This window comes from Haliaeetus leucocephalus, unplaced genomic scaffold (assembly GCF_000737465.1).
Source record: "Haliaeetus leucocephalus isolate CR32 unplaced genomic scaffold, Haliaeetus_leucocephalus-4.0 Scaffold250, whole genome shotgun sequence".
Lineage (NCBI taxonomy): Eukaryota > Metazoa > Chordata > Aves > Accipitriformes > Accipitridae > Haliaeetus > Haliaeetus leucocephalus.
In genome coordinates this window covers 289,950-317,159 of record NW_010972686.1, presented here as the reverse complement: position 1 = coordinate 317,159, position 27,210 = coordinate 289,950, and the positions used below count along the sequence as shown (strand labels likewise).

Genomic DNA, 27,210 nt, shown 5'->3' with positions numbered 1-27,210 from the left:
TGTTACCAAGAAGGGTTTTATTCTTTTTGCCAGTAGCTTTGTTAATTGCACAAAAAAAATCTTTTTGTTTTGCCATTTAAACATTTTCACACATCCTATTCTGAAAGACAAACGTTAATTAAAAACAAGGCAAAAAAATAAAAATTCACAACCTTAATTAACTATAGGATCTATCATTGAGGAAGAAAGAAACTGCTTTTCTTACAAGCTTTTTCACAAGTGTCACATTTTCTCTTTAAAAAGGAGGGAGTCAAAAAAGCAAATTTCTAAAACAGAAATCCTCATAAAAAGGAACTTTACAGAATTGTCAACAATATTAAGACAACATTGACTAGCCAGTTTTATTAGAGCATCTCTCAATCCACAGCTTCCCCCCCTTCCCTCCCCCAAATCTCAGGCCTAGGAACAGATTAAGATCCATGTTCAGAGGCTACAGACATAAATACAAGAATCTGAGTGAGACTGACACAAGTCAATCTGAAATGGCATCTGAAACAGTCCGGTTTACACCATTTCCATCCCTCCTCCTCACTTCACACCCACACTTCAGAGCTCTCGGTCTCCTGCTCCTCCCTGGCATATCTGTGATTGTACAACTGGCTGGTCAGCACCGCACCTTCCAGCCACTCTACATCCACCTACCTCACCAGAAAGCTGCAGTCAGACTTTCCCAGGATAAATTACAGTGTTTAACTAGTCTGCACCTGCCACTCCCACATAAATAACAATCGCCATTTCCAGCACTACAGTATTTCTGGAAAACAAAACCTGCAGCAGGGAGTTGCCATGGGAGTGGTTCTCCTCTCTCACAAACATGGTTCTTTGAATTCACTACAAAACACGTATCACAGGACTTGAGAGCTCCTTTCATATTCTCACTCTATCCAGAGGCACCACAAAGTAGAAAAAGAGGGAGATCCTCCATTACCTTTGCTCAGACCCATTCACCTTTACCCCGGCCCAAGAGATCTCAGCAGGAACAGGTTGGGGATGCTGCTGCACTGGCTCAGCACAGTTCCACTCTCAACTGGACCCGAGACAGCACCTCCCTCTTCCTCCCAAAAGCTTTCTTACACTATAAAACCTGTGGTCTTATCTCCTGCCCCCAAAACACAATTTCGCCCAGATGCCCTCAATACACCATTCATGTAAATGATTTCTTAACTGCGGCATGTTTAACCAAGGACTTCTGATGCTAATAGCGGAGTTCTTCTGGATGGGGGAAGCACAAGTGTGTCAAAAGCAGGCTAATGGCTGGTTATCCTGGGTAGTTATATGTGCCTTTAATATGAATATCTACATGCAGGATGACAGTTGCACTGCCAAAGAAACATGTATGTGTAACTAGTATTGTTCACATATACCACTGACAAACGGGCAAAGTGATATCTAACGGATCTATTACTAGATGTTCACCACAGGACATAATGCGTTAACACAATATTAGCCCACAAATAATAGTGATCACAGGAGGTGAAATATTCAACAAAGTAACATTTACAGCATTAGGCGTTAGATGTCATGATTCGTAATGAGTATCTGATACTTTCTCTGTTTCTTAATAAGGTGCCCCTGAACCATATGCACATGCTGCACACAGCAGGATTGGTCAGAAATCCTAACCCACAGGAAGATTTCCTAACACAGCCATTAAGTTCCTAGAAAAATAAGATGGCGGGAGGGGCAGACCTCATGGATTTAAAGGAACATGGTCTAATTTGAATTTGCTTTCTTTCCTTTCAGAATCCCAAACCAAGGGAGGAGATTGTGCCACTGAAAAGCGATTTTGGCCAATAAAGTTTCTTACTGGCATTTTACTAACTCTCAAATCCAAAATGCAAGAACCCTCCTAAAAGGCTAATACTGAGAACAATTAAAAAAAACCAAAAAAACACAACAAACCACACCCAAAAACATGCTCTGTGCATTTTTAGAGAGACATGCATCCTTTGGACTCTGGGTTGCTCTGCTATCAACAATGAGAGCATCTCTGCTCTCTAGCCTTGGCATCTGCAGTTCAAGTCCCACATTCCTAGACTAAAGCTCAGCAGTGGTCTTAGCCTCCCATTTGTTTACTAGTCTTTCTAGAAGTTGGTATCTGGCTACAAGCAGAGTCACAGGTACAGGGAAAAGTCTCATGCTGTGCTAGTGTACCCAGAGTAGTAAGACTAAGAACATGTATGGAAAGTCTGACATGTATAAAGATCACTAATCAGTACACAAAAATATCCCTGTGAGGTAGGTAATCATCACCCACCTTTAAAGATGGGCAAACAGGCTAAGAGATACAATGACCATACAAAGGCCAGAGAGAGAGCATGGAAAGGAGCTCAGGATTCTCAGTCTCTTGGCTCTACGATCATTCTTCTCGCCTCTTTCAGACTCATCACTCTGCTTGTGACACTGCTACAATTCAAGACACCTTTGTAATTATTGACTACAAGGGTTAAAAAAAGAAAAAAAAAAAAAAGCAAGTATTAAAGCAACATAAGCTAAGGCCAGGAGCAACCCTAAGGTTTGTTCCTTCCCCAAATAAAATATCTCTGGCCCAGTTTTAGGCTGTATGTTCCTCTTGCAGTTTTCTATGCAAAGGTGCTGATCTCCAATGCTGTTTGTGAGATGGGCAGCTGTGATTAGCCTTTTAGGAGGCTCGTTTACACTGGCATTCTCTAATTTTCAGTAAGGTTTGTGTTCCCTAAGCTACAGTTGTCTGTACAGGGGAAGACATGGATGCAATCTGTTTTTCTTAACAGTACAAGGAATTCCTCCATCAAGGTGCTGGGGAGGTGGAAGTTTAAAAAGAAGCAGAATCAAGACAGTGTTGCATGCAACCCCATTACCTTCTGGAACTGCCATTCTCCTCCATGGGAGGTGCTTTGTTCTCTAACAGTGGCCGATTAACAGGAAATGCTCCTCACCTTACTTGGGACCAAGGACTTTAGCAATATTCACAGGTAGATGGGATGTGTGTCACCTGTCCCCTTGATGCAGAGAGTCCAACACACGCATTATTTCACAGCAAAGGAGAAAAGGGATCGTTAGAAACAGCATCTTGGACAAGCATACAAATTGGAAAATAAAAGCAGCCAAGCAGCAGATTTCTGGCAGAGTTGCCTCAGAGCTTCTGAACAAGCCGCCACTGTTCTGTTCCATGACTGTCAGTGCATGGCATGGATTTTTCTAATTAGACTGCAACAATCCGAGCCCCCTCCTCCCCCCTTTCTGCCACCAGGGGAAGGCTCACCGCAGCAGCTGCCTCCGTGGCAGATCTCAAAGTCTGTGTATAAAAGGAAATGGAGAGACAGAGATGGACTGGTCCAGAGTTAAAACCCAGTATCATAATAATATTAATCAATAATCATAGTATTAACAGTAAGAACGGTGCAGCCTAGTGGATGTAGGCCCTGTACACTGCAGACATGTCGTTGTCTGATTGGTCCAATGCTTTTGCTCGTTTATAGACCTAGAGAAGAGAAATTAGAAAAGGATCAGTGCCTGCTCGTGTGAAGCCTTTCCTCGGCAGAAAAATTGCTTTGCTGACCATTGCAAACCAGAGAACTGCATAGTATGTCAAGTAATTAGAGCAGCACATATCAGAACACACCAGGTCTTGTTGAGGCCATCTATGTTTATTGATGTGATATTTTAAGGGCTTCTACAATCAAAACAAATCCAATTCCATCCTAGTCAAAATATATTTCAATCGCTGCTCCCTTGTCTTAGAGATGACATAATTCCTAGATTTTTGTCTCTTGTTGACAAAGGGCTCTATTGAAGAAATGCTGAATAACACATATCTGAACACTGAACAGCTCTTACCTCGTTGGCAGCAGCTGCCATGGGAGTTGGGTGGTTGACAGAATCGCCCAGTGCAATAGCTAATCTAAGATCCTTCTGTATGTATTTCAGGTAGAAATCAGGTTTAAAGTTTCCTTGCAAAATATCTGTTGAGAGGAATGGGTGCAAAAAATAAGCACAACAAAAGTAAATCAAGCCCACACTGCAAGGGCATGTAATTCAACACCAAACTTCCCTTTCCCATGCTGATCAGCAGGAACACTGCTTTTAGCTCTTCTGTTTCTCTGCTCTCCATCTGACCACAGCAGATAACGTCATTATTGCCCACTGACAAAGTGAGCTCAGATTTCTAAGCAGCTTGCCCTCCATTTCACTTATTACCCTGCCCCAATGAAATCCTCACTGTGAACTCAAGTTCTAAGCAGGCTGTAGACAATGCAGAGCTTGGGGTGGATTCTCAGGAGCCCTGGCTATGAAGGGGAAGGAATGGAACTCAGCTCTTCATTTCCAGAATGCTTAAAATACCCAGAATCCCAGGCTGATGAAGATGGGATGGTTATTTTCTCCCTTCTGCCATTATCTGAAATGCTGCTAGGTTGTGGCAAATGTCCTATAATAAAACAACGTAAGAGAACTTTACTTTGGCACTTCTGGTCCAGGAAGATGCTGGCAAGTTGTCCCTGATTGAGGATATCCAGAAGGGTCTGTTGGGACTGGCCAGTCACTTGAGCCAAAGTCAGTCCTTCTGCTATCGTTGCCATGAAGCTGCCTTGGACCATGTTCACAATCAGCATCATCTTGGCAGCATTGCCTACTTCACCTGGGAGCGAGACATACCATTGGGCATTCCTCCAGAAGAGATACAGCAGCCTTGCTCCCCCATCCCACACAGTATTAACACTACCAGACTATCCACGTCCAAGTACTTGGCAGCTCTCCCCTCCCCTGAAAGACTTAAGAAACCTTACCCATTTTCCAAGCACTCAAAGGAAGGGAGAAATCATAACAAAGTATGATTGAAAATAAAAGCATCATGGGTCCTCCAAAATGAGCCAGTATTCAAAAAAGAAAACTTAGGCTAGACGCTCTGAAATTGGTCAAGTTCCCAAAGAGCAGGGCAGTTTCCCATACTGCCCAAGGAGACAAGAAACAGATGACACATACGCCTCTAAGACTCTTTGCTGGATTTCCCAGTCCTTGCACTGAGTAAGAAACTGCTATCAGGCCCTTCGCATTTCAATTACCTAGAAAAAAAGAGGTCTTCCCCATCGCTTGGAAACAGCTACTGCAGTCCTCATATAAACCCCTGTCACCAGCTGCCAGGATCACTAGCATCCCATCGTTAGATAGCTGCTGATTTCCTGAGACCGGTGCTTCCAAAAAGCGACCACCCCGGGACACTATCACCTAGAAAAAAAAAGCATCTCTGGTTAGCTGTGCATGAACAGCACACATTGATGCTGAGTAGGCAGCACAACAAGAACATTGTTTAGGGCATTCCTGTCCCTGAGAACAGAATTTTAAAGCAGAACAAATAGCTCAGACTTATAAATAGAAGAGGAAAGTGATGCGCTGCAAAGGGTACTTGAGGCCAAAAGTTGCCCTCACACTCCAGCAGCACTTTCTTGCACCCGTCACTACTGTGCATGTTTTAAGCAGCTGAACTTACGTGCTTTTGCCATGGCACCCTGTAACGGCCAAAGGAACCAGTGCTGAAATTGCACATGTGGTGTAGGAATCTCAGAAGATTGACTGTTACGATATTTTCCCCCTTTTCCCCAAAGAGGAAAGGCCTTTGACAGATCTCTTCAGCCAGAGGTTTATTAATATGTATGACCCTTCATTCTCCAAATTCATGTTACACACTACTGTGTCATGAATATGTCTGCTTAAAACTTCACCAAAATTAACTCCCCTTCCTCGTGCAACACCACACACTACCTTTAAGGCAGAGGATAACAATCCAGAAGCCAAAGAGGAAATCAAAGATGCCACATCAGAAATAATCAGAACACTTCTACAGAAATCCTCTCTATAATAATATTTCTAGAGAATGAAACATGAAGGCATTTTTTTTCCCCAAGCAGAACATTTAAAATAAGCAGATTATGCATTTTATCATTTAAGGACAGTTATTAATCCAGACAATGCTTTCTCCTCCAGTTTGCTACAGAATACCAATCTGGCTATAAATACTTCTTAAGGGATCAAAATCTGGCTGGCTGTTTGCATTGGTGCCAGCTAACAGTCCTGCCAAATCTACAGGCTTTGCTGTTATCACCAGGGAACATCTCATCCAACTTTGTTTGCTGGTCAAGATTTGACAGTTTATTTTGTCTTATTTGCCTGGGACTTGAGCGTCTCCTAAAAGAAGCCCCAAAATCATCAGAAGCATCTTTATTATCAACAGCTTACCACCTGAAGCAACAAGAACTGCAGTACTGCTGCTGAATCACAGATGTTAGCAGTTCAGTTCAATGTGATTACCTGGGCCAACTCTGTGACTGTATCTGCATCCACAGTGGACATATCAACATAACACTTCCCTGGACGAATCCCCTGCAACACTCCACTCGGACCAAGTACCAGCTGTGGGGAACAGAAGAGCGGTAAAGCAATAGGGTGTCTGCAGAGAAACTCCAATCCTGCAGGACAGCAATTCAAGCGAGCCTGGCACTGCACTGATAGACTCCTAGAGGGATATCAAAACGTACCCCCAGGGATGATTTTTTTGTTGGGATATTTATTTTTACATAGCTGCACTGCCCAGCATCTACAGTGACCCAGGCTACCATGGTTAGTAGGAATCAGGAATGGCATTCAGTGACTGTATCTTGTAATCTAGCTGGTGGAGGAAAAATAAGAGCTAATCCTTACATCCTTTGCTGCTTTTGGATCCGATACACAGGCAAAGGTGATGTCACAGGTGGAGACAACTTCAGCGGGGGTTCTTCCCAGCCGTGCCCCCTCCTGGATGAACAAATCACACTGCAAAAGTCACAAATCCAAACATAAGAAAAATTAAGTACAGAGCAAATGGGTTCTCTGGCATTTTGCTGAAACAAGCTCTGCTGCTGGACCCAACTCAAAAGGAGTCAGGCATATTAATTACATGGCGACTGGGTTGTCTTCTGTTGGTTTGTCGTCTGTCCCCACCCCCCTGCCCACAAGGGGCTCTTTTGCAGCTTTTCTGAAACTTCAAGTGAAGAACTTCAAAAGAAAGACACAGGAAAAGAGAACACTTAGGTGAAATGATAAGAGATTGAATGTTGTGGGTTTTGGAGGAGAGATGAGGGGAAAAATAACTGGTAGACAGACAGAGCAAAAGGTGTTACTGCACAGTAAACAGGAATATGCACAGCTGAGACTAATGTGTTTTAGTGTGCTGCTGCTTCAAAATCTTAGCTCCTTCTTACCCTATCCCCTCACACCATCCATGTTTTGCAGTCAAAAAAAAAATAAAAATCTTTTAATCCCTTTGAACAAAGTAACCACAGTGCCCTTCTTGCCTTTGATATTCCACAATATCATTGCAGTACCATATCTCCCCCAGTTACCTACTTTTCCTCCTCCACTACAAAGCATAACGCTGGCTAGAATATAAGTGTAATATAAGCTTCATTTTCACTTCGAATACACCTCTAAACCCTTCTCATCCTGGTCTTATGACACAGCAGGTTTTCAACAGAACCTTTGTTACCGCAACACGAACAGCACAATGGATGTGTAGATGAAGCTGTGGTCAAGCAGTGCATCTTACCACACCACTCCTAGAACCAATTCCCCAGCACTTGGTCTTTTTGTCCAGCTCCATGACACAATGACTTGGCTATTTACATCAGCAGTATTTCCAGAGGCACTTTACACTGCATCCCTCAACACATATACAAGGTTGCAATTTTTCTGGCAACCCTCCCATCTCATACAAAATGGGAATGGGATGGGGACTGTTCACATAAGAGTGACCATACTAGGACAGACTACAGCTTCATCTAGTCAAAAGTGGCCACCAACAAGCACCTAGGAAATAATAATAGAAAAAGGTGGCAAGCATATACTTGTGTTTCTTTGGCATCCTCTCCTAGGCACCACTGATTGGTGACTCCAGGCCTCCCCGAGCTAGAGGTGGTAACTACATGTTTAGAAAAGGTTCAGTATCACCTGTATCTTAAGCACATGCCTACCTTCTCAGCAGTCCGGTTCCAGACAGTGACAGTGTGACCCATCTTCAGTAAGTTGGAGACAATGCCACTTCCCATCAGGCCAAGTCCCAGAAATCCTATCCTGAGGGGAAGAGATAAACATTAATGCAACAGAAAGCAATTGGTGTCAGCCTCTCATGGTCTTGGGAATGATGAAGAGCAAACCCTGGAGCATCACCAGCAAAAAACTCCCAAAACCACAACAAAACCAAACCTGTTCCACTGTGGCCACAGCTAGAATGGGCAGATACTGAGCTTTAAAAGCAAACTGGTATTTATTTTGCTTACAAAGCAACCCTAACAATTTCCTGAAGAAAGTCTTTAGTCTGCTTCAGAAGACTACTTAAAGGTTTTGGTGGTCTGGGGTTTTTTGTTTGTTTGTTTGTTTGGGGGGGGTGGGGCGGGTGTGTGTTAGTTTGTAGGTTTTTTTGTTTGGTTTGTTTTATTAAAATTGCTGCTCTTGTGCTTTCTGTTGCCAGCCATTGCCTTACTGAAGATGAAAGGAACATTTAGAGATCAGCAAGTGCTTCTCTAATTAATCTTCTGATTTTTAAACTAAGTAACACGTACAATGACTTGCTTATACTTTGAATGATACATTACAACCTTTATTTTAATGAAGCCCAGCAAAGACTACTGGGCATCATGCACAGACCATAGACCTAGTCCCTGCTCTACAGCTGCGATTTTGGACAGACCTAGAAAGGAAGTAATAGGTCAGTACAGGTCACTATGAGCAACAATACAATAGTCCCAGATACCAGCTGCTTTCCCCCATGCCTCCCCCCACAAAGCTGGCAAGAGTTTTGTTCCCCCCCTTCAAGAAGACAACAATGCGCTAAAACAATTTCCATCCCTACAGTTACCTGCACAACAGAAATTCCTTTGCAGTCATTGCTGCAAAGATCCTTCCATACATCATGCAGCTAGCTTCATACCAAAACCACAATTCTAGCAGGAAATTCTGAAGTGTTCAGTTACAGGTCTGATGTAACTTCGAGATGAAATCTGCCTGGCAATTCCCCAGCTAATTCTTCAGAATTAGCCACACTACAGATGCGCTGTGGCTTTCGCAAGCCAGCTGCACTCTCCCAGCTAGCCATGCTGCCTTTTGTTAGAGCAAACTAATTTAGACAGGTCAGAGCAAGTCACTATACGCTCCTTAAACAGCCCAAACAAGGTCCACCTATTTTCAAGCCTCTAAAACAGAGGAGATATTCTTTCTCTCCCAACCCACCTCTGAGCCACACTTTCCTGAGAGACTGTTTTACCTGAACAGCTTCATTGTTATTTTGGTTCCCCTGGAGTACAGTTGAGAACTGACATCCCATGAGAACGACCCCAACGGCAAACAGCAAGTTGTGGCCTGAACTCAATTTGAACAGAGCGGAAGTTACAGAGTGAAACAGGAAGCTCAAATTAGGCTTCTCTCACTCTAGAAAGGAGAAGGGGGACGTTAGAAGAAACCAGAAAGCTCACGTGCTACACAGCAAAGCTCTTGTGCTGAGAGAGCACGCCTCCCTCTTCCTCTTGTCTTCTACATGCTCAGAAGAGCGATTAAATAAACCCAGTCAACTGCCAGGCACTACTGGAGAAAGATACCCTTTTATCTTTCTGCCTCATACAGCATTCAGAAGTACTGCTGCTTAATGTTCTGCAGTATGCCCTACAGGAAAAGGGCAACTGCAGAAAAGCCCTGAATTGCAAATGTATCCAGGCCAAATCCTATTCTGAATTCTTCTACTGTACAGCCCCTCTTCGTTTTTCAGCTGCCTCCCTCCCCCTTTTCCCCCCAAATCAGAGTTTCACACAAGGACAGAGGAGATCTGTAGTTAGAGGGAAACGTTAGGTTTATTTATTCTCAGTGACAAGCTGGATAATGGCTGCATGTATGAGCTGGGAAGGAGAAAAAGTAAGGGAAATGGTTGAAGCGCGTTGGAGATCTTACTTTTTGTCTGTAGGTGTGATACTGCCATTGACTGCTGTGCTGTCTGCTGCCTGGATGGAGGTGGATCCTGTTTCCTGGGGGGGGGGGAAGGGGGTGGGGGGGGGGGAAAAAAAAAAAAAAAAAAAATAGAATGCACAGCTCTGGAGGAACTGCAAGTCCTCAGGACAATAAGGAAAATCCATCAAAACCAATATTTGCCTTACCTCTTCACAAACCTTCAGCTTCTTTGTGATGGCTTGATAGCAGACAGCTGGCTGTATGGAGAAGACAAAGCATTCAGGGGAAGGACAGTGCTGATTTGCTCTGCTGAGCAAACATACCATATCCTTGTTAGATAGAAACAGGCAGCTCACCCACCCACCACCATCTGCAAAGCAGAAAAACTCCCAGGCTTCCCTCAATGGGAGAAAATAAAAACAAAAACCTATTGTGACATACTAAGCTCTTCCTTTCCCACCCTGCCCCAGCAATTCAGCCTGTCTTCCGATACAGGTACTGCAAACTCCTTCCTGTAGTTCATATGACAGGCTCCTCTAGAGGCAAGGATCCAGGGCATCCCTACTCTCGCATTTGGCCCAAAGGAAACAGAGATGTCTAAAGCCTGCCATGAAGTGCCTTGCCTCATATCTATGCTCAGTATGTCAATGCAGCTGTGCAAGAAAAACCTTCTTGTTAATATGAGAAGGTATGTGGCTTTCAACTAACGTTAAGGTGAAGGCTGGTCCTTCCCATGCTGCTTATTGTGAGCTTGTGTAGATTAAAGCTGTTAGCTGCTCTTAATCCTTCTGGCTCTGCCCAGATCCTCAGCTGGATATAAATCCTTTTTCATTTAATTTGATCTCTCCTTTTTGTCCTGATGTTCACTGCTGAAGATAAAATCCTGCAAGGCTTCTGACTGCCAGGAGATAAACTGGCTATATTTCACATGGAGATTTTCTGGCCCTGGAAATTCTCCTGCCATATTCAGTTAATAGACAAGCTCATCCAGATGAAGCAACTGGTAGGACAACCAAAGACTTTCAAACAGGGTTTTTAAACAGAAAAACAGCTTTTCCTACCCCTCAATGTTCAATCTAAAGAATTTACTACAACTGATCTGTCAAATCCTGGTGCTAGATAATCTTTAATTACTTAAACTATTCACTGTACTCAATGCTAAATCACTCTAAACCTTAAGGTTAGGAAGTAACTGAACTGCAAGATTGTACGTGAGAATCTAATTGCTGCTAGACCCCGAAGAAGAGAATTTCAGAGCTCTTTACGCATACTCCTTGTACTTAGACCCAGCAAAGGGCAGGATGCCAAGCCAGACAGACCAGCAGAATGATCCTGCCTGCCAAATCCTCACCTTCTCTGTCTGGCTCAGCAGGAAGTGATGAAAGTGTGGATCACTGTCCTTCACAGGCTACAAAGAAAGAAAGTACAGGCTCAGAAACATTCCCAGAGAGTCACTGAGCAACCACAGCACAATTCCCTTTTTCTCCCAAGCTGCACGAGAACAATAGCTTAAGCTGGAAAATATAAAATGTATCAGCTTTATCAAGCAGCCTGTTTCATTTAAGCTGTTTACATTTGTTTCATTCTCAAACCCAAAGCCATTCAAGTCTAATTCCTAATTCCTCATTTTTGGACATATGTAGGAAAACCAACGAAGGTTATGAGCAAGATTAACATGGGAGGGAGAGATCTCATATCCTGCTGCTTCTTCTCAAGGGAATGAAAACACTTATTTTCCAGCTTCCAAGGAACTTCTTAAAACAGCATTCTGGGAATAGGCTGGAGATTACACCTAGCATTGTCACATGCTAGGCAAACCCATATTAACAGCAACAAGGACTGTAGGCCCAGGTATCTCACCTCCCCGATGAGCATCATACGCACTAGCCTAAGGTCACACTGCTCTTATTCTGCTTTACTGACCACTTATTTATTTATGCACAAAAATGAAAGGTTTCCAAAAGCTTCTTAGGAGGGAAATCAAATTAAACCACCCCATACAATAGTGTCCAGACAGGGAGAGACTATCCACATCACCTCCTCCAGTTCTGGGAAGCCAGTCTCAGCAATACTTTTAAAACAAGAAGTGCAAAAATGAGTAGAGCAAGTGTGAATCTGCAAATAGTTCCACAAAGACTGAAATCTCACTTCCCAGCATACTTCTTAATTGCCCAGGATCTTGTCCAGCTTTGTTACACTACAGAATGACAGAATGAGAGTGTCTTACTTTGTTCCAACAGGAGGCAGAGAAAAATCTCACTATTTTACAGCCCAGACAAAAGATTCTAGATTTGCTTCCACAAACTCAGTTCCTAGATCACATTATGTTGTAAAGTTTCTCACCTCACTGACGCTTGGTGGCCATTTAAATCCAGCCACTGTTCCAGTCATCACTCTCTTCACTGTACTTGACTCTGGAATTGTGAGGTCCTGAGGAGACAGAAGGTGGATCAGAAAGAGCTTACAACCTGGCTCAGTGGCTGGCCACAGCACGTTGATCATATGAGCACACATACAGAGTTCTGAAAAGCGCTACAAATGCCTTCCATCTCACATGCCTTTCCATGAAGTGTTCATATTTTAACACAGAGCGTATTATCAACACAGGTGAGGTGAAGAAAACATGAACTGCCAACAAAGGAATTCAACCACACAGTTATGGCTTCTGGAGAATCCATTCTTCATATGTAAGAGGAATCACTGCACTTGCGTAATCATGCAATAAGCAGAGAAGCAAACGAACACACTTGATCCAGCATTTTCCTCTGGTGGATGCAAAAAGCTAAACAAATGGGTGAAGGACATGACCACAGTCAGAGGTCTGAACTCTTCTAATCCTCCCGTCATAAAAAAGTAGCCCACCTGTTAACAGGAGAACCTTCAAAGTGTGAGGCTGATAGTCATATCTACTCAAGTTTGCTGAATCCATGAAACAGAAACCGGTACGTGGACTGCCACATTCACTCAACAGGCCCTGATTTGTCATGTCACAATAACACTTAACACATCGGGTTTTTTTACTGTTGAGCAGATTAAAGTTTATCTTTCTTATTTCCCCAAGATACATAGGTTAAAATAGGTCTTTATGCTATAGGTCATAGACATATGATATATGAAGAAAATGTGCAGGACTTCTGCATAGTATGTATTATCTTCCTGAAATGAAGGTTCAGAAATGGAATCACATTATCTCCCCTCCAAAATTACTTCCTGAAAATGCACAATATACCTTAGTGTCCACGCAGAACCACAATAGAAGACCACTGTTTGCAAAAAAGGTACGAGCAAGATTCCTGAAGGTAACTCAGATTGATGCAACTGTTTCGTCTGTCAGCAGGGACAATTTAGACATCAGTCTCCAACCCTAAAGCGTCTAGGGAGAGCCTTGCACACTAAAATTCTCTCCTTAGAGACCACACTGCTGTTTCAACTCCTAAAGCGTGGATGAAACCTGCTCTGATACCTATCAAGTCACGTTGGTCCTTTGAAAATATTCATATAAGCTTAAAAACAAGAGTATTTGAATGATCATGTATGCCTACAGACCATTTCTAGATAGAGCACACCTTGACAACAACTGGATTCTTGAATTTTGTGCATCCTTATTACTTGGAAAGCCAGAATTTGGACTGCGACGGGGCAAAATCCCAACACTGCAGTAATTCAGGACAGCAACAAATGTTTTCTACCCTAAGGCTAAGAATTTGGGGAAATTATGAGAACCAGGCAAGAAGACAACAAGATTTTAAAATTCTTTCCCATGCTGAAAAATAGTGTTAAGGCAGTACTGTTATATTTTCATGGCAATTTCTTTAATTGTCAGTACATTACTTTCCAGAAGCTATAAGGCTACTTTCCTACATCAGCCTGCTTATTTTCATGGTCTGCAGCCAGACATTTATCACATAGCTGGCGACCTCTGTGATAAGCTGTTCAAAACGACTTTGCCAGCAATTTGCAAGTAAAATAATTTCTACCACTACAATTCACTCACTCAAAGTGCTCTGATGCCCTGAGGTAGCTAACACAGTAGAACCTGAGCATGCAACACATCAGCACGATCAGAACTCTCCCAGCTATTAGTTTTGATCAATTTTGGAATGAATCTAGCTCAAAGACACAAAAACATTTTGCAAGTGGAAAAAAAGGCCCCGTGGCTTATTGTAACTCAAATATGTGAAGATACAACTCGCTCATAGCAAGACACTTTGAGAGGTGAAAGTATGTTGCCGGTAAAGTGTTTTCCTGCATCAGTCAAGTCACAAGTTCCGTAAAGAATTCACAAATATGCATCATTCCTCCCCTCTTCCAACTCCCCCCAAAAGGAGAAACTGACGGGCTCTGTCATACAGCCTGATTTAACAGAAGCTGGCTCTAAAAAAAAAGCCAGTATTTCCTTCATAGCTAATATCTGAGGTGATCAGCTTCATTTTACTACATCAAGAAAGAGTTTGCTGTTCAACCAGTGAAGGCCAATCCATTCACAACTTTGGAGATCAAAGACTACCATCTTGACTTGTGTCCTGAAGTGCACTGAAAGCCAAGATTGTGAAGCACAGCATAATGTGATCCATTTGAAGCACAGGTGAGCAAGCAGGCTGCCACATGGTGTATCAGCTGAAGTCTCCCAATGGTCTCCAGGTGTAGTCTCTGACGGAGCATGTGCATTGTAATAATCCACCGAAATAATTATCCAATTGGAAAAGGAAGATCTGGACCACAATAGTGAGTTCCACAATAAATAAAAAGGCTGGAACTCTAGATGAGGGTAGACAAAGTATTGGTGGCTATTGTTGCTGCCACAACATCCAGAAATAACAGGGAAGTAATGGGGATAAAATAATAATGCTCCAAGGTTGGACCTTTATAATGGAGGATGGAAATATATCCTAGAGCAGAGAAGCTGAAATGAATACAATCAATTCTTCTGGTGGATTTCCCAGGCTACAAGAGTTTCTTCTTTAAACCCTAGCCCTTAAGAATACCCCACCCTCTGTAAGTACTGAGGGTGAAGTTGAGTGACTACTGATCACTTAATCATACAAAGTAGATGAGATGGGAGAAGTCAGGAATCAGATGAAGACCCGTACCTCTTCACTAATCCTTCCCACACAAACTGAACTTGAGGGATGGCAAGATGAAAAGTGGAGTCTCAAGATACAGCTCTCAAAGCCCTCCCAAAGATATGAACAAAGCTACTCAAAATAACTAACTGGTAAAAATTACAGGAAGAACCAACAATATGCTTGCCAAAGGTATCAGGCAGCCAAATGGTCTAGAAGTAGTAATATGGAACAGCTTAAAAAAACCTGATACTGAACTGACTCTTCCTGCTGGCCTGTTAGTCAAGGTGCCAGTCAACCCTAGAGTCCATCTGCAAAGTCCACAGGGCACTGGCGGACATGCACAACACAAACCTTCTCATCCTTGGGTGGACGCCCCCGCTTTCGGGGGCTCTGATCCTGGGCTCTTTTCAAAGGTGATTTTGATCCTCTCTCTGACGATACAGAAGAGACCCTCTTTTTTCCTTCCCCTGTGCCCTTCTTCAACTTTCCTTCAGACAAACTGGCCTTGCGTTTCTCTTCACCAGCAGATTGCTTGCTTCTTTCTTCACTGGAATTACGCCGATTCTTCTCTTCGTTGGAGTTATGGGAAGACGCCTGAGAGATTACAGAACAGAAGATGGTAAGGAAAGAAGAGAAGAGCTGGAATGATTTTCATGCAAAACCAAGGATGTGAGGGACCCTGTGCTGATTACTACCAAGCAAAACAACAGCACAGTAACTTGAAAACTAGCTATTTGTTAGCCCTTTGAAGTCGGTGAGTGAAGTTCCTGGTTAGTTCTCCTGCAAAAATACATCAGTTTAAGTAAGCGAGTAACAGACCACTTGAAGACTTGCTGGGAGTGTGTGCACATATGTGCACTTCCAATACACTAAAGACAAGATTAGTAGACATCAAATTCTAGCCCAAGACTTAAGACTGATTTATCAAATCATCATAAGCAGATCAATTAGCCTCTTCAGTTTCTCCATCAGTTTAACAACACCTTTTTCCCACCAAACAAGACTGAATAGGGAAGAAGAGAGGATAGGGGAAAAAAACAAAAAACAAAGGAATGTAAACGAATCCCTCCTCAACTTGCCAGAGGCAACAAACTCCTTTCACATAAAAATGCATCTGACCATCATTCATGCCAAGACTTGCTTTGATGCACACAGTAAAAAAGAACCCACTCACCTGGTCCTTGCCTTTGGTTTTTCTAAGAAACTCCTCTACAGCATCCACAGCTTGCTGGAAGCGCTTACCCTTGTTAATCTTTATCATCTCCTCTTTGTGAGGGTGATAAGGCTTCAGCTGCTCCACTTTGATCCAAGCACTAGAAGCAAACAAAACAAAACAAAAACAAAAACAAAACAAACAAAAAATTAAATTATATTCTCCAAACAGCAACTTTCTCAACCATCCCACTTTTAGAAACACACAGATATACTTTTTTTCTCCAGAGAAACAGATGATAGCAGCCCAAACTTGCTTTCTACAACCTGAAAGGCTGTGATTTCCGCATTCACTGAGAACTTTATTCTGACACTTTTACTTGGTTTCTCTCTCAAGTTTTATATCCCCTCATGCTAGCAGTGCTCTGCTCTAAGCGTTATTCATATTCTCTATCAGCAAGACAGCTTTTGGATGGGATCTTAGATACTTGTTTAGAACAAAGGCAGTCTAGTGACTGCTCTTGTATCACCAGAAGGAACACCCACAATCACATGCCTCCACATAAGGTAGCCAACAATATGAATCTGCTCAAGAGGTTGTTGAAAGCAGAGGCCACATAACAATTCTAAGCCATCAATCCCTTGTTCAAACATACTGTGCACACACAAGTGTCTGCAATAGCTGGAGGAAAAACCAAAATTATGTCTCTTACAATAGAGCCCACCACAAATAAAGTGAGTGCAAATGCCAGCTCATTGATGAACATATTTCTGATGTACCTTGATATTCTGCATGAAAACAACATTTTCACTTTTGAGGAAAAAGAACCATTTTCTTCACTGTTGATATTTTAAGATAAACTGGTACAGTAGCAGAGTATTAACCTGACTGCAGTCCTGTGAGGAAACTCAAATGACTCCCCTGTTTCCACTGCTGCTAAGTAGGACTTCTTAACATTTACCAAATGGTTAAGTGGTCAAGTACAGGGTGACAACTCCACTTTCCTTACAGTTGACAAGCTCTTCTACCACTCTTTCACTGCAGCTTAGGGGAATGCCTTTGCTTTCAACATTCCTTGTGGTTCTCGCAGAGATTAGAATACTTTCCTCTCTCCCCAAATTCAAGCCCAGGCTTATCAGCCACACTGTTACAAAGCTATTTCCATCCTACTGAAAACAGACCTGCAAAAGTTTCTGAAGAGCTTTTCCTGAGCTAGGATGGCCAACAGTGCTTCTTCACATACAGCAGCCCAGCACACAGTAAAAACTGGTCAAACTGATTTTCCCTGGTCCAAAAGCATCTCTAAGTTACAAACTTAACTAGCCATGATTATAGGCTTTAAATATTCTCCAGTGCGGTCTGACTTCTGCAAGCAGGTGAAGTGGTTTAATAGCTGCCTTTTCAGACACTGTAAGCATCATGTCATACAGCTAAACTGAACATAAAGGTGAAAATAATAATAATAATGATGCTTTGCTGGATCTTGCTTGTCCTCTCTTCATGAAGTAGTAAAGCCCAGTAAACTCTTTTAAAACTTCATGGAGATCTTTCTCCTCACTGGCATTAGCCATTGTTTGTAGTCAGGAATCAACTTGCTCAAAGTAGACTGAAACTTTCTGGGTCACATCTGGAGAGATGAGGCCTCCTGCTAGAACCGACTGCAAAAAATGCTAGCATCCTTTCCACATTGCCAGTATAGCCTACACCATGATTCCACCATAGCCTGGAAGCAGAACCCTGTACTCTTTTGCATGCAAAGCTGAATCCTTTTGCTTAGTTTATATCTTCTGCATAATAACTGACTTAACCTAATATAACAAGTCAAATCATTACTTTCAGACTAGAGCCTGCTGTCCAGCAGCTATTCAGAGAATCCCTCCCAGATGCCTGGACATAATAGCGAAACATATCTTAAAATGCTCTTATACTGTAAAGCTCTTCTGTGTGGTACTCAGTGACAAAGCATCCCGAGGTACTAGATAACATCAGCTCATGAGAAGCCTTTCCATTATGTATACAAAGGAAACAAAATGTTGGAGTACATTATAATAAAGCACGTTAAATGTTGTTGCCAGATTTTAATTTCTAAATAATAAAAAACCCCCCACAAACTTTTCTTCTATCAAGGCATTCTCTTAGGTTTCTGCACATCCTATCCCTCCTCACTGCACAAGTTCATTAGTTTCCTTTCTCATTACTTTTCCTTTGGTACGGAGAAAGTCTGAAGCACAAAGCTTTCTGGCTCCTGGCTTCGAAGGCACATCTTGGCACTTGTGATCCCCCAGGACAAAGAGCCAGAGATCTCAGAGACAAACTAATAAGTGAGAAACAATCTTAAATGCTGCCTCAGGATTAAAAATAAATAAATAAGTAAATTTTTTAAACCGGTCTTTTCCTTTCTAGTTTACTCTTTGTGTGTCACTTACCTGGACAACTTTCTATAAGATATGAACATGTCTTTTGACACCAGATATCCATAAAGCATTTGCATGCTATGTTTCAAACACTTGAAAAGAACTTTCCACCAAACAAAATAATTCATGTTTATACACAGGATCTCTCTCTGTTAAGCAATAGCCACAAAGCCAATGAAGGCCAATATTTAGATAACAGGTCTCTATAATACAACATATAAAAGGAACTACTATTTCTCTCCTGACTCAGCAATGAATTAATGCTGTAGAAAAGCATTAGTGGCATTACTGAAGATGTCATATTTAAGATGAAATTGTATTCATGACTGCACAGAGTCATCTGGTATCTGTAAAGAATGGGCTAGATAGAAAGTGAAAAGATGTAAAAAAGATACTTGTTAGTAATGGGTTCCTCTGCTCATTTCTCCATACCCTTCCTCATCCCCTCCAAAACATCATTCTTATAAAACCACTACTCATGTAAAATCCATGCTATATTCATGAACAATAATCAAAACTTAGAATGCTTGTAAAGCAGAGGCAAGTACAAATGTGACCTGGAGCTGCACGGAAAACAATGGTACAGAAGAGATGCAACCAGAGATACCAGATTCAAATCCATGATATGAGCTTAGCACAGGCAAGGCAACCTTAAAATCCCCCATGTTCTAGCCACTCTCTTCCAGTCTAAAGATATCAATTCCTAATGATAAATTGGAGAAATGAAAGTGGAGGAATATCCACAAATACTCACTTTTTGCAAGCCTTACAGTTAGAGATGGAAAACGGTGGCGCTGTATCTCCAAAGTTCTATTACCTACTACAGTCTGGGAAAAATTCATAAAGTTTTAGACTGTAGCAGTTTAAATGCCCACACTAAATGCTAACACAACCAATTTTGAAAGACAAAAGAAAACTGCTCAGTTATTTACAAGCCCAGTGTGTGTGAGGACACAACAGAGAAATCAGGATAGGTTTCCTGCTGTTAAAAGGGAATGCCCCAATTTTCATCAGTAAAACAACCGAAATGGCTGAACTCTGGAATTTGATATGTAAACTTCTTAATGGAAAAAAAAAACAAACAAAAATTACTACACTAAATTAGAAGAAACATCCATGCAGCTAAAAGGAAGGGATACTTAGCAAAAGAAAACAAGCAGCAGGGCAATACTGAAAGAAATTTTAAGTATTAAATTTTTCAAATTTGTGCAATAAAAAAAATTTTGCAGAGTACTTACACATCCAAAGATAACAGTAAGAGGTGGAAACGTTTTGACTATAGTAGTTTTCAGCTACAGCACTCTGCCTGTAGAGATGTCTAACAACATTCCAGCTGGCTCTGCTATACAGCAGTCTGGTTACAGCAACATAGAGCTCTGCATGGGATAATTTGCCTAACTGAAGAACACCAGCAATGTAAGCTAACCCCCTCTGTCAGCTTAGCCTATACCCTCTGGCTCCTCAGATTGCCAAAGGGCACCACATCCAACAGCTGGCAAACTTTAAGCAAGTGTTTTCTGATGTCAGGACCTGAAAGAACATTTTAGAAAGACGACATCCAGAAATTTCCATCTCCTTGAAAACCAGGAAGAACAGTGGCAGAAGAAGAGGGTAGGTGTTTGCATCCCAACAGGATATGGAGGATGGGAAGGTAATGAGTGCTGTGCTAAAATCACTGAGCCTGATGGAAATAGGCTGCAGATTATTATACTTATCTTGGACTGCAAGCTTCCTCCAATTTTTCCTCAATATATCAAGTCAGGAAGTGCCCCTTGACCCCACCGCATTTAATGAGACTAATTAGTTTTGCACTGACGCTTCAAAAAGGTGCCATGAGTAAGAATGGACTGTTCCAGCTTCCTATTAAGACTTCGATATACATGACTTGCAAGATGATTTGGCTATTACAGAATATCTAAAGGGAGAAGAGGGTGGCATGGGACGTGAATGTGTGTACACACATCTCTGATGACTGCAGGATTCTCCCTAGTATTTCTATGAAACATAGTAGAATGACACCTTCAAAGCAATGATTTTTTGACAATGTCATAATGAATTCCCAAGCAGGCCATGAAATGTAAGAATGTTTTGAACTGGATGAAGCACACCAAGAAAGACTTGTAGGCTATGGGCCTGCTAATCTATTAGTTCTAACTACTAAAAGCAATAAATGCACGTATATAGCAATGTGTAAGTTCTTACATTGCAGTACTTGACTACTGGAATGATCTACGAAGATTTCCTAGGACAAGACTGTAGCTTGGGAAATAAAAGGGGATCTTAAAAACTATCTGAAAAGCACAGCTAGAAACACAGACAAGGGGTCAAAGCTCCACTTCCGTTTAGAAAGACTAAATTAAAATTGTTGTTTATACTCCCATAATTGGATGTTGTTACATGCTTGCCAGGTCTATGGGCAGGAAACACCATCTCTTCTGATTTTAAATGAAGAATCCTTTCAATGTGACTTACTTTGAGAAGAGACATTCAGAAAAGAACTCCTAGGCAGACTAGAAAAATCTCTGTATCAATTTGGAGAGCAAGTTAATAAGAGACATTAGATGAATATGTGCATCACAACTGAGGCAATCACTTAGAATAGGAAGTGGATATTATATTACTACTATGAACATCAAGGTGGCTTTCACTGTGGTAAAGCATAGGTGTACTTCACAGTTTAAACAAGCAAATTCTTCTTCCATGGGTACAGAATCCTTATCTTCCAGAAAACCTATTACTTCGAAAGTGACAGAAGCAACTAACTACACCAACACAAGAAACATAAGGAGCATGGAGCTCAGTAGAAACTTTATCAAAAGCCAGGTCTTAGAGCACAGTCTGAATGCACTCATGCTCTCACGTTTATGTCTTTGGCCAAAACTATTTACAATCTTCCAGTTAATGTATTTCCCTAGTCACTGCAGCATCACACTGGGCCAGTAAGTATTAGTATTCAGTTCACAGGTAAAGAAAAATGTATTTTCTTCTGTGCTGTATCCTAAGCTATTCGGGATTTCACAAATAACCAAAACCTATCTATACACTACACCAAAACCACTTCCAAATTCATCAGTAGGTTTTTATTCACCTCTCCACTCAGCTCAGATGCATGCACACCAGTTCTTACTTCTAAGCAGCCTTCTCCTTAATCTTTGGTATGGCAAACTGGAGCCACATAAGTCAGGAGGAAACAATTTTTACCTAGCCTGAAACTGTGGCATTTCTGGCCACAGCAGTCACCTGGGAATCCTCAGAAGAAAGTAAGACTATCAAGTCTGAGATTACCTACCCATTGACAAACTGGCTAGCAACGACCCTCAGAAGTTTGAGAGAGGGATTCTACCCAGCAGCTAGCATCACGTTCACCTCACACACACTGGACAATAGGCAAATAGTTTATATCCAGATCCTTGCCTGTTAAACCTTGACAGGGTAAGGCAATAATAGAAGAGCTGAAAAAATGGATCAGTGGTATAGTAATGTCACCTTACAAACTTGAAAGTGGCAGAAAGAGCAAAGTGCTAGAAAACAGAAGCAACGTGTGCTAGAATATCAGTATGAGTAAGTATAACTCATCACACCACAGACTACAGTCAGTGATGGAGCTTTGCATCCTCCTGGTCGTCATACTGTTCATTTTGTAGAGTAGCGACATTTTGCCAGTTACGTATTTCCACTTACTGTTTATACTCACCTAGAAAAAAGTATTTGCAAAACACATTAGTTTACTTGCACAAAATAAGTAAAGGAATTTTCTCTTCATGCTCACATTTTAAGTGAAATAATTTATTTTTTTCCTGACGTGGTTCATTGATTATGCTCAAAGAGAAGGATTTTCTCAAGCGGCACACTGGTTAGAACAGCACAGTTCTAACCAGCACACTCTTTTTAAAGGTCCAAGTCAGGACAGAACAGGCACACAAGCTTCTCTTCCGCCTATCAATACTATTTTAAAAGAAGAACAAAGGGAGCAGTATTTATTTCCATTTAATTTTCAGGCAGGGTATGCCAGTTAAAGCGAGCAAATTTCTAAGTCATGATTATCTAGCAGGAAATGATTAAATTTCACAAGATGGACATGGAGGGGAAGGGGAGACATGACAATGACCACACTACCTTACTGTGCCAGACGACTGGATTTTCCCTAGTCAGAGCTCTAGAATCATGTAATAGATCCCAGTTATTTTGCAGCACTGAACTCTTCATTTGCAATGATGCGCTAATCTCAGCTACAGTATCCCAGACATGACCACTTTTTCCAAACTTGTCTTGATATAAAACATCTCTGTATTCGATTCAATAACATGAAATACAAGAATCGAGAACAATCAGGATAGAAAGGCTCAATCTCCTCAACTTTTAGAACTTGATTAGCTCAAATAACCATGTTCAACCACAACATCACCACCACAAAACACTCTCTCCCTTCAAATCAAACTTCACCTGCCTTACATTACTAGAGATCCAACAAACGTTCCTATTAGTATGCAGCATTCACTTCTACTCCATGAAGTTTAGACCTCAATTCTTAATGCAAAATGATTTTTAAATACTGAGTAAAAATAATTTGGCAGTCAAAACTAATTTCCTTAAGAAACACCCATTAAACGGTCTCAACTGTTACCTTTTTTTCCAAACACCAAAGGGTTTTCCAGTCTTCCGCAAATATTCGTAACTTTCTCCCTTACTGCATGACTTAATGCAAAATAGCAGAAAATAAAGGGAAAAACTGAAAAATTAGCAAAATAATTTTCAGTTTCACAAAACCCAAGTTCTCAGATTTCTGGTTTTTTTTCCTGTTTGTAGGTATCTAAGACAACTATGATTTTGTATGCATGTTTGGAATCAATAAATTCTGCCTTGCAAAAAGGTAGTCTACGACAGTTTTGGCTTTCCTATACTGTAAAGTCTTCCCAAAGCACAGCAAGAATGTTTTCAATTACCAGGTATGACAGTATGTTCTTTTACAAATGGCAGGTATATAGCTGTTTTATTCTTCTGGCAGAAAAACAAATGCATACTCTTAGCTGTACCTTTCTCATACATGGTTACATGCTAAAATCTAACCCAGTCACATTGCACCTACTCCCCTAAAAATGGCAAGCTACCAAAAAACTCTCCTTCACAGCAGCAACTAAAATCCTAACGTGACTGAGTATGTAAGTCTTTATACACCCACATGAGCGGCTATAGCATGCAATAATAGTTGAATTTTTTTGCACATAGATCAAAGACAATCCTTGGCAAAGCTACGCTGCACTGTGTTAGTAAATATTTCTTCCCTGAAAGATCCATATTATATGGCACGGTATTTTCACCAGATGAAAACAAGCAGGTACATACTGATCTTCTGTTCCAAAAAACTTCACAAAGAAGCACTTTTTTCCACGAGGTTTCTTCAGATCTTTAGGTGGATTAACAATCTGAAGGCAATTAGAAGCGAAAGTTAAAAAGCACATAATGAAAATTTATACCCCGTGATTTTACTGTCATGTGTTAAAGCTATTTTAGCTTTAATTTTTTTTCTTTTTTATATCTGACTAGGAAGAGAACTTGAACCTGTTGTAAGTCTTTCAAATATTTAATCCATGTCTTTCCTTAGATATTGTAGGCTGCAGCAGAGTGAAAAAGTAGCCAAAATCCACTGATACATCACTACATTCTTAGTGAGGTTTTCTTCTCCCTATCCCCAATAGATAAGCTAGCAATCTTTTTTTTAAAGTTTAGAAAGCCAAATGGCATTAATAAAAGTTTGTTCCACTTAGGTAACTTTTAAAATTTACATTTAAAGCTTTGTCTTTACTCTCAGAATAGATTGCTTATCAAGTTTAAAATATTAGTAAAGAGAAAAGCTGTCTTTCAGTTACACAGGTGAAAGGCTCTAGGGGAGCCTGGACTTAACTTGATCCAATAACCATACATTTATGGCTGTCAGCCACATCGACAACACTTTTCCCTGCCACATGCTGTTAACTCAACATGCTTAGTCCTCATACCTACACCAGAAATAAAAGCAAAGTTCTTTCAGAGAGGTAGAAATAATAAAAATGGCAATAGAGTTTTGTTTTGCTTTTTTTTAATCTTTTTGGCCTTTCATCAGAAAAAAACCAACCAAACCAGAAGAGAAAGTTTAACTACTCCCTACCCCCATAATTATTACTCAAAAAACATCTTGAGAAGCCAGACTCTATTTCTATTCTTTAACACAGTGCATTTAACCCATTTACTACAGGAGGAAAGAAACCTGTCTTGCAGAAAGTGATAGGGATTAAATAGTTAAAACTGGGAAACACAGTCAGTTCCAGAGCTGGATGAACCGCGCTCTGTTGCTTTTCATTCCATCTGAACTAACAGCTGTTAGTGACAGACTGAACTTCTAGATCAAATAAAGCCCTAAACTGGTTCACAGTTTAGATTTGTGGGGTATGTATTTAAACAAAAAACCAAACAAAACCCCCAATATTAATCTTCAACCAAAATGCTTTCAGGCAAAGCTTTCTCTGTGCAGAAGGAAAAAGAAAAAAAAAAAAAAACAAAAAAACCAACAAAAAACCAACCACCAAACCACACACCCCCAACACAAACAAAAACTAAGAAAGCAACAATAAATAAGAAAATCAAACAACCAAACCTCCCCTTTCCTGGCCACGGAGGATACCGGCCCAGCTTCCCCCTACAGAAAGAAGAAAGTATTAGGCACTAGAACCAGAGAAAAAAAAACAACTATCCCACGACTACCTTTTTGTATTATGTCATATTTTTCATATTAAGAGAGTTACAACTTAAAGTCAAAATCTACCACGAAAGGCAAGACCCGCAGTTGACACACAAGCATTATATTGTTAGATACCTTCACCTAAACTAAGTCTCTAAAGAGTCTGCATGAACTTGCTGGCCTATCAGAATTTAAGTGAACAGAACAGCAGCAGCATAGCTTTGGCCTGGAAGATACAGTGCTATAGTGCTTATTACTCTTGTAAGACTGGATATTCCCTCACAAGGAACTGAAAAAAGTATTGATGCAGGCAATCAAACCAAAGTTCAGGTTGGTAACTTATATCCATCTGGACAGAACAGTCTAGTGAGCACAGCAGCCACCGATTTCCAGCTCAGAGAGCTGAGATTCTTAGAAGTTCTCACAGGAAAGCACTAATGGCAGGATCCCCTGAACAGGTGTTCCATTATCACTTTCTTCAGGTGCTCGCCACCACAGTAAGACGTGCTAAGGATACAAAAGAGCCATAAGAAAGGCAGAAAAGTTTATTTCCTACACTTGCAAATGTTTCCATTACAAAAACTACACAAAACCCCTTCTTCACAGAGAAGGAAGAGACATTAGTCTTAGGTTTTAGCATGGTGGCTTTACCATTATCTTACCCTTGTCACTTACTCGGGCTGCAGCACTCACAAAACCTTATCAGTCATTGTCTGCAAGAGACTGGCAAAGAACCTGTGGAGCCCGCCAGCTCCTCAACCAAAAATTCTCAGCAAGTGGCACTGCAGCCTCTCCTGAGATGGCAATGCTACACAGACGACTCAGTAGCAATGGTCAGGCAGAAACACTGCCAAGAGCTGTAACCGTGACCATGTCTTGTATTCAATGCTTCCGTTCTTGTACTGAACAAGACATTCATCAAAGCCTTTCCTATGTTACTGTCTTACTGTTATGGTTCTTCTGCGACGGTTCTAGGGATAGTACCTGTCTAGGTTGTCATGTACAAAACTAAAGCAGGATAATCTGCATTCCAACACTGAGAGCAGTGCACTCCCCAAATCCTCGTTTGAAAAAAAGAATTTGCTAAAAGGAACTGATCTTTACTTACTTTGCTATATAAATTAGACAACTTCACAGCACTGTCAATTTTTCAGATGAGAAACTGCAGTTGTCACAGCCTGGAGCACACGCTTCTTTTTATCTGGGATATAAATATAAATGCATGCACTTGCGTGTTGGGGATTAACTATTTCTTGCAAGCCCTAGCAGGACACCCTAGCCTGTCAAGTACAGTAGAGCCTCTGCACTTAAAAAATCAGCACTGACAGGGCTTGATGGAATCCCCTCAGTCTTTCTGATGAGGAAATAAAACCCCACAGCTCTCTGACTATTTGAGGGTAAAACTGGAGTGACAAAGGGAAATGGCTTCTGTAAGCTTCAACAGGGACACCCTAACCTGCAAAAAAATGCTCTTTTCCCGGACAGTTGCGTTGCTTCATTAAAGCACTAGCAAGAAATGGTATCATCGCTCTCCTAAACACCTACTAACTTATTTACGTCCCGTCTCACCCCCCTTAGGAGGAGACCGTATTTCCAACCGAGCCTCGCAACGATCGCCCCTCCGTCCCGCTCCCCTCACCCCCTCCATCTTACACAGGTTCTTTTCTGCGCCGCCTCCCGCTAGCCTCCGGTGTCGGCCCGGCTAAGAGCTGAGCCTGCCTCCCCTCAGCCCGCTCCAGCCCAGTCCCGTGGCCCCAGATCCCCCCCCCCCGCCCCTCCTCACACCGCCCCCGAGGGACGGCACCGCCGAGACCCGCCGCCCGGGCCGCGGCTCCGCCACCTGCTGCCCCCCCCCTACCCGCAGCCGCACCTTGGAATCCCCCGCGGCTACGGGGTGACAGCGCTCGGCCCGGCCCG

The 27,210-nt window shown here is 41.7% G+C and overlaps 2 protein-coding genes across 5 annotated transcripts in view; both read right to left on the bottom strand.

Annotated features, from left to right (window-relative positions):
- ROGDI (rogdi homolog (Drosophila)) overlaps positions 1-3,366 on the bottom strand; it is a 49,768-nt gene extending 46,402 nt beyond the window's left edge. For all 4 annotated transcript variants that reach the window (XR_774408.1, XR_774407.1, XR_774409.1 and 1 more), the window contains exon 1: positions 3,245-3,366. Coding sequence is in view for 1 of the 4 variants with exons in the window: in XM_010568572.1 (XP_010566874.1) it covers positions 3,245-3,340 (96 nt within the window). In the remaining 3 variants the exon portion in view is untranslated. The remainder of the gene's footprint in view (positions 1-3,244) is intronic.
- The window catches only part of GLYR1 (glyoxylate reductase 1 homolog (Arabidopsis)), a 27,367-nt gene continuing 157 nt past the window's right edge, over positions 1-27,210 (bottom strand). Inside the window, exons 2-17 of the mRNA XM_010568573.1 lie at positions 25,215-25,251; positions 23,922-24,001; positions 16,186-16,324; positions 15,363-15,605; positions 12,289-12,375; positions 11,297-11,353; positions 10,152-10,202; positions 9,949-10,022; positions 7,983-8,082; positions 6,676-6,786; positions 6,286-6,387; positions 5,043-5,205; positions 4,439-4,618; positions 3,820-3,944; positions 2,841-3,463; positions 1-2,437 (exon numbers count right to left, since the gene is read on the bottom strand). Coding sequence (XP_010566875.1) covers positions 3,389-3,463; positions 3,820-3,944; positions 4,439-4,618; positions 5,043-5,205; positions 6,286-6,387; positions 6,676-6,786; positions 7,983-8,082; positions 9,949-10,022; positions 10,152-10,202; positions 11,297-11,353; positions 12,289-12,375; positions 15,363-15,605; positions 16,186-16,324; positions 23,922-24,001; positions 25,215-25,251 — 1,624 coding nt within the window. The 3' untranslated portion in view covers positions 1-2,437; positions 2,841-3,388. The remainder of the gene's footprint in view (positions 2,438-2,840; positions 3,464-3,819; positions 3,945-4,438; positions 4,619-5,042; positions 5,206-6,285; positions 6,388-6,675; positions 6,787-7,982; positions 8,083-9,948; positions 10,023-10,151; positions 10,203-11,296; positions 11,354-12,288; positions 12,376-15,362; positions 15,606-16,185; positions 16,325-23,921; positions 24,002-25,214; positions 25,252-27,210) is intronic.